Here is a 17,605-nt window from a genome sequence, read left to right on the forward strand (position 1 = left end):
ATGTTAAGACTTATTGTAGTATAGATACAAGAAAACACAAAGAAAGTGAATAATTCAAAATCTCTTAAAATTTTTTAAATTCATATTGTAGGGGAGGTTTAGGTTTATTTGTATTTCTACCAATTCACATAAATAATGAAAGACTAGAAATTATCTATCTCTAAATATTTATTGAAAAGGACAAAACACATATAAAATAAAACAAGGATTAAAAAAAACAAGAATTTGGAAGAGGGGGTTTTGGGCTTGAATTAAAGTTCCGTACTTAACGTCATTTTCTAGCAGACTGTCTTCGTTCACCACCAGAGGCGCTGTAGTGGGGGAAAGAGGAGAGTTTGTCGCAATATACATTTTTTTCATCTTAAGTAATCAAGAAAGTCAAAATAGATAAATTGAAATGTATTGCTTAAAACATCATCTTTAGCCCTTATTTACTTAGTAGATGATAACCAGCACAATACACTTAGAATTATTATGAAATGAAAGTTTTATTGCTTTATATACAAGATCTTTCCCAAAGAATTTTGAGATTATGTTTCTTCAATAAAGATTAATTTTTAAATGTCTTGAGGTCTGTCAATAATTAATGTTGCTGTGCTTTTCTTATTATTTAATACAAAATTTTTGTTGATATGTGTTTATTAATTTTTATAATAATTTTGTTATTTCAGCATTCTTTTTTTGTTGTCTTTGGATATTTTATCAAACTATTTTCTTTTACCTAAAACCAATCTAAGTACCACATTTTATTTTATTATATAATGCTTTTTTATAATTTGCATACAACTTTATCAGTTATAATGATTATTACTGAAATTATCGTATATAGTGAAATTATTAATTGAAGAAAATACCTATTCTTCAAACTGAGAAAAAATTATCTGAAATTTTTGTGCTGCTTTTTACTTAGGAAGAATAAAAATTTATAATTTAAAATATGAATGAAATGTTTTAATATGTGAAGGAAAATTATGCTTCGGTTAATTTGTTTTAGCTGCGTACTCACTGCCTTTTTTTACTTATTTTTCAGGCCTGGCTTTATAGACTAACTTCAGAAAATAAAGAAGTTTTAATTGAAAGATCTGTCGCAAAATCAACTGACCTTGGACTTTGCGTAATTAAGTTTTAAAAATTGAATTTTTTATTTAAAAATTTAAATAATATATATTGCATATTTTGGACCATGTTTTTTTAATTGGGAAGTGTTTCACATTTTATTATTCTATTAATTTTCTTTATTTATATTTTTTGTCTTTGTTATGTCAGATTTTAAGTAACTTTTTATTTATTTTTTTGTTCTATAAACTAAGGATTGGATTTAATTTTTTTTTATTTGTTTGTCTTCATTTTTTATCTATTTCTTTATTCAAAATCGTTAATTGTGTAAGTTGCTCAGTTTAGTTGTTTAATAAAATGGAAATAAAAGATATAATTGCATAAAGCATTTAGAAAATACATATGAATTTTTGCTTTTAATTTTTTTTAGATTTATGGTTAAAATTTGGCTAAAAAACTGATACATCTTTAACAGTATTACATTATGAATTTTAATCAAATGAAGTATAAATTATAATTTGTATAATTGTTCTGCATTTTATAAATATTGCTAAATGAATTAAAAGTTTCTAAGATTTTATTAAGATAGTGAATATCAAATGTAAGTTTTTTGAAAGTCGTTTATGAAATGTTTCACTATTAGTTAAGTCAGAGTTTAAAGAAAAATCTTTACATAATAAGTTGTACCTTTTTTATAAGTATATCTTTATCAAATTTCTGTATGCAATTTTTTCAAACTTTTTAAATTAAAGTATCTAAAGTCTGTCTATTCACTGGCTCCAACACTATTGTTAAATGACAAACACTAAAAATTTATACACAGAAAAATAGAAATGCTCAAATCTTTTATTCCTAGGACAATTTTCTGAAAAATTGTTCTGTTGTCAATAATTTTGAAGTTTTGTAACAACACTTAATTTTAATTCTGCATTGATTCTTCTGTTCACTTCCATTTGTATTGTGATTCCATAAGGATTGCAATAGCATTAGCTATTGATTATTTGTACAATAATGAAGTTATTATAAAATTAGGAAAAAGTCTTGTTCAATTTATTATCTATTTATATAATTACTTAAAAAGCATAAAAATTAAAATTTAATTGTGTTTTAAAAATCACAGTCTCTTTTTTTTAGTGTTGTTTCAGCTTTGGTTTCTAATCTTATAATTCACATAATTCTAATTCCATGCAAACATTAGTGATAAAGAAGTAACTAAATAAGGCACACATTGTTAAATTAAGTTAACCAGTGTGAAAGTAATTTTATTTAATAAATCAAATTAGAAATAACTTGAAAATCATCAGCAATTTAAAAATCTTAACTTAGCAAGTAAATTTTTTACAAATTTAAATACTGAATTTTAAATTTTAAGTTTCTATTCCCATCTTTGCTGTTAAAGAATATATGTATTGAATGGAATAAATTAACATATCAAAGTTGTTCATTTATTAATTATTATTTCAGTGCTTGGCTTCTCTTGGAATACAAGCTCTGACTAGATTGAAATCTTTAACTACTGCCTCTCCATCAAGGTATTGTAAACTTTATACTATAGTCAGTTTTTTATTTCAATATATTTTTGATGCGTATGTAAATAATGTTTTAATTTTTGTCCTAACTGTACTGTTTTGTTTCTTTTCGCCATCCTCAGTGTTTTTGAATTACTTACTAAAAGTGATGTGCAGAATTGTCAACATTCTATGGCTGATTTATTAGGTCCTGCTTATGCTTTGAGAGCTGGATTGTGGTCTTATTATGGGCATAGGTAATGTATATGCTTCTTTCTTCAACTCTGCTGCATTATTTTGTAAAAAAGAGGGGAGTTGCACAGTTTTATAAGTAATTTATTATTGTCTTGAATATTACATATTGGTTTAGAATTTTTTTACTGATATTAATTTAGTTCTCTTTTAAATAAGGAAAAGTAATTTTTGAAATTTTCATCACTTACGATTTTAACCCTATCAATTTTAATGACATTCTTCCCAAAAATAAGATGGATAAGTAATATTTTTTTTTTGAAAAGGACTGGCTAATTTTGAATCAGGATTTGTTTTATTTAGTTTTTGTATTTGAATGTATGAAAGTTAATTAAATAGTAATGAATAAAAATTTTACTTTTAATAGATCCTATTTTAAGAATTAGTTTTTTTTATACAAATATTAATAAGATAAGATACTGCAATAAAAAAGCTGCCAATATATTTTCCTAATTGTCAATTTTCCTGGATTTTCCTATTGATTTCTTGATTTTGCTAGTTTCTCCTGGCCTAATAGCTTGATCATAAATTCTCTTGGTTTTTATATATTCTAGAAAATTCCCTAAAATTGTGAAAGTTAATGTTTAAGAAGAAAAAAAAACCCTATCAAAGCAGATATTTTAATTGCTTGCTAGAGTATTTAAATAAATAATACTGTTAAATAAGTTATTTACAGTAATCACTTAGAAAGTTTTCTTTCATAAATATTCTGGCATTTTAAATTTCTCTTTTATTTTTCAAAACTCTCTTTTTTAAAAATTGATTAAAAAAAACTTTTTAACTATTTAAAAGAAGTTAAATCTATTTAAGTATTCAAAATGATGAACTTAAAAGTATTATAAATGTTAAGACTTATTGTAGTGAAATTTGTGCAATATTAATCATAAATTTAAAATATTGCAACCAGTTTAAATTGATAATTAGTGTATAACATAGTTGTAATTAGTTAGTAACATAATTAGTTAACATAGTTTAGTGTAACATGTAAGAATAAGTATATTGCAGTAAATATCCCAAAAAATACCTGTGTCTAAAATTTTTCAGATACTATGCTATAGTTATCAGGAAATTTATACCTTTTGTATAATCTACTGGATTTTTTTTTCCTTTTCATGTTAGCACCTTTGTTCTTTTCTTTTTTTTTTAAATTTACATTTTGCTTATGATTTCTTAATAATTGTTTGAAATTTTTTTTCAGTATGATGATGCATTTATCTAGTCAAATGCTCTTATTTTTGAATACTTCGGATCCTGTTAGAGGTGGTACGTATCACATTGGAGAAGGCACTTGTTTGGCATTAAGAAATCTTGCTATGAGTTTTGCCTCTGAAGTAAGAATTGTTCAATACTTGCATTTATATCATTATTTCTTAAACCTGTACAATTTGCTGCTGTAACAGAAAACTTTGCACTTTAACATTGAATTATGAATTACACACTCTCACACACAAATATATATGTAATAATATGCCTTCAAAGGCTAGATAATCCAAGAGACCTATGATAATTCAAATAAATAGGTATCTTACTAATTTATATAAAGGGTATTTAACATCTTACGTTGGATTTTTGCATGGATTACAATGATGGGTTTCCATTCTAAATCTTTGCACTATCAAAACAATAAATCTTCCTATTTCTTTGACTTCATTTATTGTACCCTTTTTAATATTTCCGTACATGCTTAGAAATAAAAGGTTTAACCCTAACTGATTTGAATTTAAAGACTAAAATGACCGATCATGGTTCCGTGTTTTGATGTGGTGGCCTCTAGAGATTGAAGAATAACATAATTAATGTCACGTAACAGCTTTTTAATAACGCTTAACAACATGATGGTTCAAACGAGACTCTATATGAGGTGCATCTGCCCTGTCGCCCATTTCCAAGAGACGCTGCTGTGTTTCAGCGCCACACATATATACAGTAGAGAACCATTTATCCGGTATCCAGATAACCGGGAAAAATTTTGCTCGATTTTCCCGCCATTTTAAACTAGAACGATTTTAAACTAGAACGAAAAAAGCGGAAATTGGACTCATCCTTGAAGTTAGTAGAGGAAAATGTAAGGAAGGGGAAAATTTCCCCCCCGTTTACCACAGAGAAACGTCATTTCCTCCGTGACCTTGAAGGCAGGAAAGGGAGGAATGTTTTATTTTTTCCTTTAGGCCGTCAATCAAACTCAAGGGTGTGGCATGCTGATTTCGTTTTCTGCTTGATTTACGAGGGGGGTGGGGAAAATGCATTGCATGCATATCAGTGAACAGAAAAAGAAAAGAGAAAAATATATTTATTTGACATCGACTAATAAAAATAAAATCTTTTTCTTTTGAATAAATTCTCATTCTTTGGAAGAGCGGTATCAATTGCAAGTTTTTCTTGGTGTGGAATCACATCTGCTGTAATTAAAAATCTTGTTTTTATCAACAAAAAAAATAAAATAAAAGGAGAATTGTTTATTAATTTAAACATAGGATTATTTTATGAAGCAGATTGCAGTTTTGTTTTTCTGATTCCACTACGTTTGATTTTTTTTCTTTTCGCGATAAATTTCGCACTCAATAAATTAATTCTTTTTATTCATAAATTTTATCATTAGGTTTTTTTTTTTTTTTTTTGAATTCCGTTGATCTTGCCTTGTTCCGGGTTTTAATATTTATGCTAGTGCCTTTTTTAACTATCGTTTCGGTTCGATAATTTTCAAGTGTTTTTATTTAGATTAATAAGTTTTCCTTTTATTTTATCGTTTCCCCCGTATAATTAGGTATGAAATATATTGCGTTATTTAATCATTGGTTTTGTTTATATTATTTAATTTAGGAATTGTAATTATTTTTAAAAAATAAATATGAGAATTTTGTATTTTTTAAACTTGATTTTCTTGTCTAAGCTTGCAATTTTTTTTATTCTTTTAAATGTTATATTTCTACCATTTTTTTTTTCTTTTTAAAGTTAGGAGTACCTTTCTTTTTTCTCTTACTTTATGCATTACACTTTTTCCTTGTACTTCGGGTTCGATAAAACATCGATTAACGACACTTTTTGGTCGATCCAGAAAACCGGGAAATTCAGACATCCGGGATAGCGATGGTCTCGAGCATCCCGGATAATTGGTTCTCTACTGTATATATATATATATATATATATAAAAGAAGCATTAATTAAAATTTCAAATTTGTTTTGAAGCAAAAACATCCATTATTACTAAAAAAATTTTTATTTGTATATGTCTATTAATTAATTCACAAATAATTATTAAGAATTATGCATATGCAGAAGGTAAATAAAGAACAATTTCTAATCAAACCTCTTATTACTGCAATACACATTGAACATTAAATATGATGAAATACCTAATTAATGAAATTTAAAGCTCTTATTAAAGCTCTTAAATCATTATTTTTGTAAAATTGAATATTAAATTAACAATTATGATTTTACAGAAAACTTAATTCTCTAATTAGATGATTTCAATTTTGTGTCTAAATCATTTTTAAAATTGTATATTTTTATTTAAAATGAATTAAAAAAATTAATAAATACTAGTATCCTCTTTCGATTTGTCTGCTTCTTATTATCTTTTTTAATGGTTGCTTTTTTTGGATTAAATTCTAAGCATAGTAGAGATTTTTGTGGAATTTTCACTCATCTCTTTATGCTATAAAATTGGCACAAATGCATGAAAAAAGTTAAGGTTGTTTGGAGGAATAGTTTCAGTCTGGGGACTATGAATGATTTCTGAATCAATAGAAATTCTAAAAGCATACGTTATCTGCAGTTCTGAGAGACCACGATGAAAAGGCAAACATGATATAGATGGGGTAGAAAATTAAGGTTTCTTCAAATTGATGAGTCCTTTTAAAAGTTCTTGCTAAAGTATTTAGGGGTCTAAAAGTTTAAGAGTGGTATGACGTTTTTTATTCATCCATGATAGTTATTTCAATAAAAACATGCATCTATAATAAAGTTTCCTGTGATAAAAATTTATAAATCTTGTATTTTGTCAGATGTGTACTTTACAAAAGAATTTTAATTCTTTTAGTAAATAATGTTCATATTCTTCTCTTCCATTTCTTTTGATATGAACATGATAAATTAAACTGTCAAGCTAATTGAATAAAAAATTTTTTTTATTAGTACTTATAGATATCAAAAGCTTTTATAATTTGGTTTAAATAATGAGAATGTATTACAGAAATTGAATTTCTAATTATCATTTTCGAGAACATGTATACTGAACAACCATAATTGCTATCTTGACAACTATGATAGATAACTTACTTTAAATGATGAACTATTTTATTATCATTTTTCATCATTTTAGGGTTTATACTGTGATGCAGCTCGAGTGTTGGCTCTTGCTAGAGAACTATTTCCCTCACATTCAGAGTACAGTAGTATATGGCAACAAGCTGATTTAGTGATAAAATATGATAAAGCTTTATATCAAGGAAAATGGTTAGAAGCTCAAAATGCTCAAAGAGGCATTGCAATTTTTGACAAAGAAGAAGCTCAGTTTAGGTTTGTCAATAATCAAACTAAATGTATTAAAAAAAATATTTTGTTTCTTAATAATAGCCTATATTTTTTTTAATACTTTTTATGTTGCATATGCTTCAAGTAGTTCTACTTTCTTACAGAAACTCAAAAATAAAAGTGCATCATTTTTTTTACTCTGAGTGTTTTTTTATTTTATATACTCTTACCATGTAGTATATAGCCTGGAGTCAGTTTTTAATGTTTTTTTAGACTTAGGAATTTTGAAGGACGTTATAATATTTTTGAAGAAAAGTTGTGCACACAAACAATTATTTAATGACAATTATAACAATAATTAAAATTTGTTTTTCTTCAAAACAGTAATAATTGACAGTATTTTTTTTGTTGCAATTATTATAAAAATGTTAAATTAGCTAGTTTTGATTAAAAACTCTCAAAAACTTAAGATTGTGTTGTATATTTATATGTAGTTTCATATTGTAAATTTTAAAAAAAAAGAAATTTAGTTTTTTTTAAGTGTATTTTGCTTGTCTTTCGCAAATTTTTATTGCCCTGAATGGAGTATAAAGTAATGTAATAGTTTTGAAAAATATTTGTTGGTGTATAAAATTTTTAAAAACACCAATTTTAAGGAAATCCAAACATTGAGTTTATTTTTTATTGTAATTATCTTACATTAGTCATGTAAGTTTTATGTTAATTTTATTTGCACTTAATTTAATAATTGATTTCTTTGTGCACTTCTATTGTAAAATAAAACTTGCAATAACATTTTAAAGAAAAGATGGAATCCTTAAGTTTTGTAATAAAAGCTTGGTAGAAATTAAATAGGACAACAAGCTCATAGAACTTGCAATTTTGGCATGAAGCAACTTTTTATTTTTGAAGTTTCATTAAAATGAGTTTGATAGAAATTTTATTCAATTTAATCATAAATACAATTAATTATTTACTGTATGTTATTAATTTTAAAACACATTATAATGTTATTAATTTAAAAACACATATAAAATAATTTGGCTATTTCTAACATTATTTCTATAAAGTACATTTAAGTTTATATCAGTCAGTAGAGCTCATTGAATTACGTAAAAAAAATTTTATGCTTCCTATGTTTACAAACAAAAATTGCAGCTGTCATAAAATGACATATTACTGTCTTTTCATTTCTTGATTATTATAATTCAGTGGTTAAAACTCTCCTTATGAGGGACTGGGGTACAATCATCAGTGGTGGCTTGAAACCAACCAGCTTTAGATTAATGAGTACCAGCTGGTCTGGGAAGTAAAGGCGACCTGAGCATAATACTGACCACATTACTGCAAATATTCACAAAATTGTGAAGTCTTCACCTTGGTGAGCCATGAAAGTTCAACCTCTTAGACTCTATGGCTCATAACAGGCTGTTGTTGGAATAATTTTATTATAAAATTGTGCTTTATTCATACTTGTTTTTATTTACTATGTAACATTAATATTATTATCTTAGGAAAGCAGTGCTGCTTTATAAACAAGGTAATGCTGCTGAAGCTGATAATGTTTTAAAAAAGTTGATAGATTATTGTGAAATAACACCAGTTGCACCACATTTTCATGTCAGGTATTGTGAGTCAGTTGTCAATAATTTTTTTAATATTGCTAGTTGCTATATGTGTACTAAGAATTTTCATATTTTTAGGGTACTTCTTCTCAGGATTGAATTATTATCAACAACTCCAAATAATAATGTCATTCTACCTACATTGATGATGTGTTTATCTAAATGCAAAAATCATCATTTATTGCATTTAGAATCATTAACGATTCTCCAAGTGGCCTCTGTTCAGGTAGAGTAGTTTTCTAAAAAAAGTTTTTTTCTTCTTCTATTATTTGAGCTTTTCTTTACCTGTGTCAATTCTATATAATAAAAAATGGCTTAAAATATTAAGTTAAATAAAGGGTATTATTCTACATTTGATATTATACTTTTTAAATCAAATTAATATTATAGTTTTCTGATATTAATTCTAATTATTATCAAATGATAATACAACACAGCTATCTTTTTATCTGTACATGATTTGTCAGGTTGAGGAAACAATTATTAAATTGATCTAACTTACTGGAATCAGAATGAATATTTATAGAAAGTTTACTTACTTGTGCCTCATTGCAGTATTGTTCATAGTAATATAGTTAGTTGGGTCAATTTGACTTTCAAGATAAGTAGTGACCAGAAACTTATACTGTATACAACATTTAATGAAATTAATAAAGCTTTTTTTCTTTAACTTTATTTAAAGAAAATTATTGCAGATTATGATAATTTAGTTGGATACTTTTATAATTCCTGTTATCATTTTCTCTTTTATCTGTTCCTATTAATGTAATTTTATGAATGATATAAAATATCTTTTGAGCCTACAAGCCATTTGAATACTAATTTTTCTGTCTTTAATTGATACAATTTATATCATTTTACTAATAATTATATAAAGTTGTAGGAAATAAATATTTAAAATAATCTACAACCTACATATGATGTAATCATTAGTTTTCTTTTTTATTTGATTTATTATTGTAGGACCAGGAAAGGACCCATAACTTTTTCGTCTAGGGGTTACAAAACCTGTGTTTAAGTTAGCTGTTATTGGTCATTAGGTTATGCTTAATTTTTAACTCATTAATTTAACTTTCTGCATTATTTTAGTTGGAAATTGGGCTGCCAAAGCTTGCGTTAGATTTACTAGATGAAATTTTTGTCTCTGTTCTAACTCATGGCACTTCATATGATAGAGGAAATTGCTGTTTTCTTTATGGAAGATGTTTAGCAATGACTGCTATTCAAATTGAAAAAGATTCTGTGACCGCTTCAAAAGGTAATTATTTAAAATAGGATCTTTAATTAAAAGCAACAAAGCCTTTGGAAAATTTAATAACTGTTCATAAGAATTCACACCAATATAATGTGTTACAACATGTTGGCATCCTTGTGAACAGTAATTTAATTTCAAATGGTGCTAATATATTCAAAATGAATAAAAAATGTTTTTTAAAATTTTCCAGACATCGAAGCTGCTTTGTCCATGAGCGATAAGGCCTTTGAATACTTTAAGAAAATAAAAGCATTTATGAAAATGAGATCGATTCTTTGTTGGCAGGTACTGTACTTGTAGTTAATAATTTTATTTATTTAAGTATTGTCTGATCCAAGCTGTGGGTATTGTTTGGAGCTTTGCTACTGGAAAATTACTGGCTCAAATGCTTTGATATTTTAAAGACAAACATGTAAGGTTACAAAGTCTAAAAAATATTTTTTAAATTAGTAATTTTCTAGTAGGAAAACTTCAAAAACTTATTCAGTGATTCTGCTAGACTTGGTAAACTATGAGTCCGGAGGTCCAAGGGCTCTCTAACTGTGGTGTAGTTAGACTTTCAGATGCCCCAGAGAAAACACACAAAATGGGGCCCCTTCACTGGAAATTTAATATTTTTAATATACAATGAAATTTCTATTTAACTAGAAAGAATTTTGGGTGCCATTTCCCTGTTGCACTACCTCGTTTGGCCTATTCATAGCTATACCTCTACTTCTTTATTTCTTGGTCACTTTTTAAATTGAGTATTCTCTACCTCTTTGTTCATCTTTTAATATACATATTCATAATTGTTCTATAAATTAATAGACAAAATAAAGAATTTCATAACGAGAAAAGCTAAGATAAAAAAGAATATTTGACAATCAGAACTTTTCATTAAGATGGATGAAACACCTGCATAAAGGAAAAGCAATGATGCAAGATGATACTCAGAATTATACTAATTTTCCCCTTCAACTACTAAGGAAGAAAAAAATATATTTAAGGTTTGATTATAATTTTGCCTCTACGCTATTTTTTTTCACTGGAGAATCACAGGTCCTCTGGAACCCATAATGATATATGATGACGACAGTCGTGCAAGCTGGACAAACAGGCACAAGATTTAAAATAGAGCAAATTAATTTTATTCTGTCATTATGAGATGAATGATGAGAGAGAGAGTGTGTGTCACAAATTCGTCATTCTGCTGCATAAATGTTAGGGAATAAGGGAAATCTTAGTAATTGTAATTGGTTTATGAAATAGATCGCGCGATTCCCACAAAGAGCAAAGGTAAACATGTCTTACTTTTAATTAATGCATACTTGAGCCAAAAATAGATTAAAGGACAGGATGTGAATTAAAGTGTGAGGAAGCGTTTCGTTTTGAATAATAATTTAAGAAAAGGATTTACAGAAAAGGAATAACATAAAAAGATTAATTGAAGCTTTTTATATTAGATATTTATATATATTACACAATACTCTAAAAATAGAATCATAACTATACTTCTTGCATTATAGAGAAATCTAATGTTATTCGAGTAAAGAGCTGGCTTTTGCTTCTATACAGGAACTGTGGGTATATTTTATAATAAATAATTAATATGTTTTGAAAAGTGCCAACTATTATTAGGATTTCATAGTTAAGATTTTGTTCAAATAATAAGAATTATGGCTTTTGTTAATTTCGGTAATAATCTGTGTAAAAGATGTTTTTTCCCTTTAACAATCAAGAGATAGAAATTTTTTTTGCAATTCACCCGTAATCTTTTTCTACTACTTAAAAAATTCTAAAAACAATATAGAAAAACAAAAATGTGATAGAAACAAGAAGTCTCATTTTTCCCCTTTCTAACAAGCTATTCTGAAACATTATCTTCTCTTATTAAAAAATAATATTTGAAATAAGTGGGCAAAATTTTTTAATGGTTCTCACTTCAAATGAAAGATGCTAAAAAGACAAAGCAGGGCATCTATTACCACAGTGAAAAGAGAAGTTTTATTTACAGTTTTTAAACTACTAGAAATATTTAAATTTCATTGAATTTTTTTTCTCTGTTTAAGAAAATCATTTAACTATTTCAGGCTTATATTTATAATCACCTTGGACTGACAACTCAACGAAATGATGTAGCTTTTAGATACAGAAATTTTGAAGATGAAGTTTATGAATTGTAGATAAATTTTGATTTGTTTGTTTTTGTAAATAATTTCTTTAATAAAAACTGATTTTATATTAAAATTTGGGATGATTTATTTTTTATTTAAGTATAAAGCTTTTTTGCGGTCATATTGTTTCAATTTTATAATGGATAAATCTATTAAAAATTTGATATATTAAGCTATTACTGAACACTATTTATTCATAAACAAGCAATTTCAAATGTCAAATAGGAATTAATACTTATGATATGTAAGTTTAATTTGACAAAATACATCTAAAGGAAGAATGCATATATTGGTGTAACTAGGAATAAGAAATATATGATACCCTGGAAATATATGATTTCATAAATCTCAGTTTTCAATTATTTAAAAAAAAACAATCTTTCCAAGCAACAAAAATCTCAAGCTTTTTTTGTGTGACTTGTATTAGTGATCCCTTGCACTCTTTCTAACAGAAAATATTTCCCTCCACTTATTTATCTCCTCAGCTGGGAACCACATCTGAAGCAATGCCTTATAGATTAAAAGTAGCTTTGAATTCTCTACTTTTAAATAGAGTCCTTTGGCTAAGCGTTCAAAGAGGCACATTTTCCCGGAATTAACATCTTCTCAAGGACACAGGTTTGTACCCTCACTCGAGAAATAAATATTTGTTTTCCAGGGGGAAATATGGGTTCTTTATTCCTTTTGCTTTTGTCCAAGCATAAGTAGAGAGAATTATTTGTTTAAAATTTTGTTTTTCCTTATTTGATTAAATTCTAAGCATTTTTATTTTTCTAGTTTAAAATATTTATTTCTCTTAATTAAAAGGCTATAAAATATATAATTGTTCATATTTTTGTACATATTTATAGTTAAAATAAAACTAAAAAAGTATAGTTAAGAAAAGATTTTTTTATAGTAAATAAATATTTTATTAAATTATATACTGTCCATTCTGGTCCAATTCCTTTTGCTATCTTTCTAGCAGTTGAATGTTTCCATTACCTATAAAATGTTTGTTCGCAAAAAACTCATCCAAGTGATTTTTGTCCTCATTTGAAGTGAAGGTTTTACTATCTAAATTTTGTAGAAATCAGAACATTATTGGAGACAACTCATTTTTTTTTACTCCAGTGATAATGCGCTTCAAAAACGGATAATTTTCTTGATGTTTGAGAAGGAAATCGCAGACCCCTATTAAATGGCATAAATTTCTTTCCATAAGAACATGAGGTACCTTCACGTTGAGCTTCGAGATTAAACCTAGGCTTCTTAAATTATCATGAATGGTCGATTTTACTTTGTAATTGAATGAGGGACTATGGTTTACCCCAAAAAAATTTTCTACTTAGTCCAATAGATGTATATTATTGAAATGAATTTTTAATTTGACAACATTACAAATACTTACTGTTGCATGAAAAGTACGTGGGATTAACATGGTTATGCAATGTAAACAGCAGTTTACTTCCTTTAACCTACAGATAGAAATATACTGTAAATATCAATTCAATAAGCGTTTGCATACTCTTTATATTCCAAATAAAGGAGCACAACTTTCACACTTTCTTGTTTTTCCGTTTTTTGTATAAGAATGCCATTGTTATATATTTACCAAAGTCAGATCCTTTTTTAAATGTTCTTCAAGCTCATACAAATTTGATGCACAAAATATGCGCCAATATTAAAATAATAATTCATTTTTACCATGAACATAGAATAATCTTTTATAGTAAAAGAAATAAATTTTAGGTATAAGCAGTTTTTTCAATAATAAAGGGGCTAGAAATAATTAAAATCAATATTTTTATTTGCTTTGTACTTCAAATTAAAAAAAAAAATTCTAAATTGAGATTTATTTATAGTAATACTAAGTAATCTATTTAAGTAAAAACGGTTTACTTTCTTTAAAAAATTAAACATGTTTTATTTACATGTAGAATAAATACTTTGAGATACATGTAGAATAAATACTTCAAACAAAGTTTTAAAATGTAATTTTACTTTTAAATGACATTATACATTCTAATGAACATAAAAAGTAATACTTTGGTATTGATTTCACTTAGTAAATGTTTCATACAATGTCATTCTGAACAATTACAATTGTATGAATAAGATTTAACTGAATATAATTTATTAAAAACTTATTGTTAATATTTCTTAATGATATTGAAAATAAATAACTTATAAATGACTAAATGAAAAAGCGTCCGTATCAGTGCTGGCACCAAATTGGTCAAAACTAAAAAAAGTTAAATTACTTTATTTAGTTTTGATCATTCAGGACACATACAAGCAATAACTATATGCTTTTTAATTTAATGCAAGTTCTTGAATCCACAGTAGTATTATGATGATTAAGGGTGAATAGATACAGGTATGAAAATATCTCTTATCTTCCTTTTGAATATATTACAATAAGCTACAAGATTACATTAAAAAATTTCTTTTTTTCTCAGAACAAGTGACTTGATGTTTTTGAAGATGACTCTTTTGAGTAAACTTTTTATCACATATTTCACACATATGAGGTTTCACATTTGTATGTATAAGATAATGGCGATCAAGATTGCCTTTAGCAGAAAATCCTTTCCCACAAATAGTACACAGATGAGATTTTATTGGTGAGTGTATTGCCTGATGATTATGTAAATGACTCTTTTGAGAAAAAGCTTTAAAACATAATTTGCAAACAAAAGGTTTATTATTGGTATGAATTAGGAAATGCCTTTCTAGATTGCCTTTAACAGAAAATCCTTTCCCGCAAACCTCACAAGTGTGGGGTTTTACATTGCCATGTATAAACAGATGTTTTTCAAGATGTGTCTTTTGCGTGAATTCTCTACCACATGAATTGCATTTATAGGGTTTATTATGTGCATGAATAAGAAGATGTCGATCTAAGTTTCCTTTTACTGTGAATCTTTTTTGACATAAATGGCATACATGAAGTTTTTCTTTGCAATTATCGTCCTTGGCGTGAAGAAGTGTGTTTGAAGTTAGAGAATTAGGGGAAATGCCAGATGAGTTTTTATGGGATTGAACTTGCAATAGACTTTTAAGACTGCTCCCCTTATGAAATGGAACCTTTTCTTTTAAATGAAGCAGCCAATGAAACTCAAGGTATTCTCGATTAGAAAATTCCTTCAGACATAAGCAACAGAGATGTGCCATCTCTTCTACCTATAACTTAAACATAAGAATATGTTAAGTCAACAGGTAAAAGTCTAGATTGATGATCAAAAAAGTAAAATTATTTAAAAAAAAAATAATTCTAAATTTTTTAACCGAAAGTAAAGCTGGACAAGAGCTCGAGATTTATATTGAACACCATCGAATTGTACTTTCATATTGTTAAGATTCAAGTTAATTTTTAATGTGAGCCAGATTCCAACTGCCTACTTCTGTAACTTAAGTAGAACTTAAATTCCAGATGATTCTTAAGCTGGACAGAAATAAGCAGTAAATATCGCTCTTGTTGCATTTCTTTTCATTTCGATTTTGCCGGAAGGTTTGAATGTTCGTTTAATTGTGTGATGTAAAATTCAATTCATTTGATATAATAAGTCCAATTATTAAATGCATTTAGTTTTTAATGCAAAAAGAAAATATTAGCGGTAAGTATTTGTTCCCTTTTGCATGTATACATTTTAATTTTAGGAATCAGAAACAAGAAGCATGGACATCTTGCTTTATGTCTTAACTCAAATTAGATGACGATTTCGTAAAACTGCTTAGTTATAAAGTATTTTTTAAAAAAAGACTATGAATAATAAAAAAAGTTTTAAGCTGTTATGGTTTTTACAAACAACTTAAAAGATTTTGTAATTTTTTCTCCTGAATGAGAAAAATTTTATATTGCTTTGTGATAAGCCATTTCACTTGTTATAGCTCCTAAAATAATACAATTTTAGAAGGTGCATTTCTTCGATGATTCTTTAATATTGATTTGCTATTATCAAATATACTGTTAAAAATTTTTTAAACAGTGCTAACTAAAAGCAACCTGCAGTGTTCTGTCAAGTTTATCTACTAGCTTTATTGTGCACATATTTTTAAGTTTAAAAAATACTAAATTTTTTTAATTTGCAAGTGAGATCTTTTTATCTATATTCTAAGTAATTGATTTATGTATGGTGTTTTGCTAAATATATTTTCACTTTCATATTTTATTTACTGTGAGGCTTTGTTTATTTTTTAGTACTGAATTGCATTTAAAAAAAGAACTTTATTTATAACCTTATACCTTTTTATTATTATACAAGAATATGTTTAATTAAGATTTGTTTTCATTTTTAAACTTTTGTTTTGTTCATACGGCTGTGTTTTAATATTATCTTCCATTTTTGCTAGTATCATTTATATAAGAATTAGGCAGTGATTTTAATGTAACACTCCTGCTTTTGATCTGCCCCCAAAACATAAAACAATGCAACTAAAATATTTCTTGTAATATTTTCATTCCCCGATTAAATTGTGGTAAATCATTTTCTACTTTGTAATAATTCAAGACAGAGAAAGCAAAATGATTTCTGCTAAACATATTTGGAGAGATTTCCATATCCTGATCTGTGGCTGAATTTTTTTATTTTTTTGCAAAAGCACTTGACTTTACATCATCGGAAATATCCCTTTATATTTTTCCAAATAAAGGTTATTAGTACATTTGTATTTAGAAAGTTATTTTTCTTGATGAATTTAAATAAAGAAGGGAATGTGAATAGCATTTTCCAGCTTTGTATTAATGGGATAGTTCCCAACATTAATTTTCGTTTCTCTACTTTGTATTAATTTCTGATTGGTGTAGCATGCTTTATAAATGTATAGAATATGTCCATACACCTATGCAAGAAATGGCGTCAAGGTTTGTCACTCGACATATTCACACGTTCTGCTGTTCATGTTATCATTTCAAAAATAAATCAGAATTTTGAAAATCAGGTGAGGAAGTGATACTGTTCAAAGAGTGGAATGGACAAGACCATGTTTATTTATTACCTGTGAATTCATTGCAAATTCATGTAAGAAACTAATCACTCATCTACACTAGTATTCACAGAATTAAAAAATTGTGTCTTTAAAAACTGTGCTTTTAACTAAAGTATTACAAAATAGTATTGTATTTAAAATTACGGAATTTAATGAACCATGTGTATATCTATTATATAGTTTCAATTATTGTGTAATTATCAAAGTAATGTGCCTCTTTAAGGTAGAATTTTTGCAGTTTAAGCAGATAAAAAGTGGTTATTTTAAAATATGAATGGGGCATTTTTTAGGCAAAAAGCCAGACCA

At 26.7% G+C, this 17,605-nt stretch overlaps 2 protein-coding genes across 2 annotated transcripts in view; one reads left to right on the forward strand and one right to left on the reverse strand.

Moving 5' to 3' along the window:
- The window catches only part of LOC107450308 (anaphase promoting complex subunit 5 ida), a 23,115-nt gene extending 10,714 nt beyond the window's left edge, over positions 1 to 12,401 (forward strand). The window contains exons 9-18 of the mRNA XM_043047537.2: positions 1,031 to 1,114; positions 2,521 to 2,588; positions 2,708 to 2,821; positions 4,015 to 4,147; positions 7,141 to 7,337; positions 8,807 to 8,917; positions 8,996 to 9,143; positions 10,007 to 10,175; positions 10,363 to 10,457; positions 12,245 to 12,401. Of these exons, the coding sequence (XP_042903471.1) occupies positions 1,031 to 1,114; positions 2,521 to 2,588; positions 2,708 to 2,821; positions 4,015 to 4,147; positions 7,141 to 7,337; positions 8,807 to 8,917; positions 8,996 to 9,143; positions 10,007 to 10,175; positions 10,363 to 10,457; positions 12,245 to 12,337 (1,212 nt within the window). The 3' untranslated portion in view covers positions 12,338 to 12,401. The remainder of the gene's footprint in view (positions 1 to 1,030; positions 1,115 to 2,520; positions 2,589 to 2,707; positions 2,822 to 4,014; positions 4,148 to 7,140; positions 7,338 to 8,806; positions 8,918 to 8,995; positions 9,144 to 10,006; positions 10,176 to 10,362; positions 10,458 to 12,244) is intronic.
- A 2,339-nt stretch (positions 12,402 to 14,740) lies between these two features.
- Positions 14,741 to 15,484, reverse strand: LOC107450294 (zinc finger protein 468). Its single transcript, XM_016066055.2, has one exon. It carries the CDS (start codon positions 15,482 to 15,484, stop codon positions 14,741 to 14,743), a length of 744 nt encoding a protein of 247 aa, XP_015921541.2.
- Between the last annotated feature and the right edge of the window lie 2,121 nt (positions 15,485 to 17,605).

Source organism: Parasteatoda tepidariorum, chromosome 5 (assembly GCF_043381705.1).
Source record: "Parasteatoda tepidariorum isolate YZ-2023 chromosome 5, CAS_Ptep_4.0, whole genome shotgun sequence".
NCBI lineage: Eukaryota > Metazoa > Arthropoda > Arachnida > Araneae > Theridiidae > Parasteatoda > Parasteatoda tepidariorum.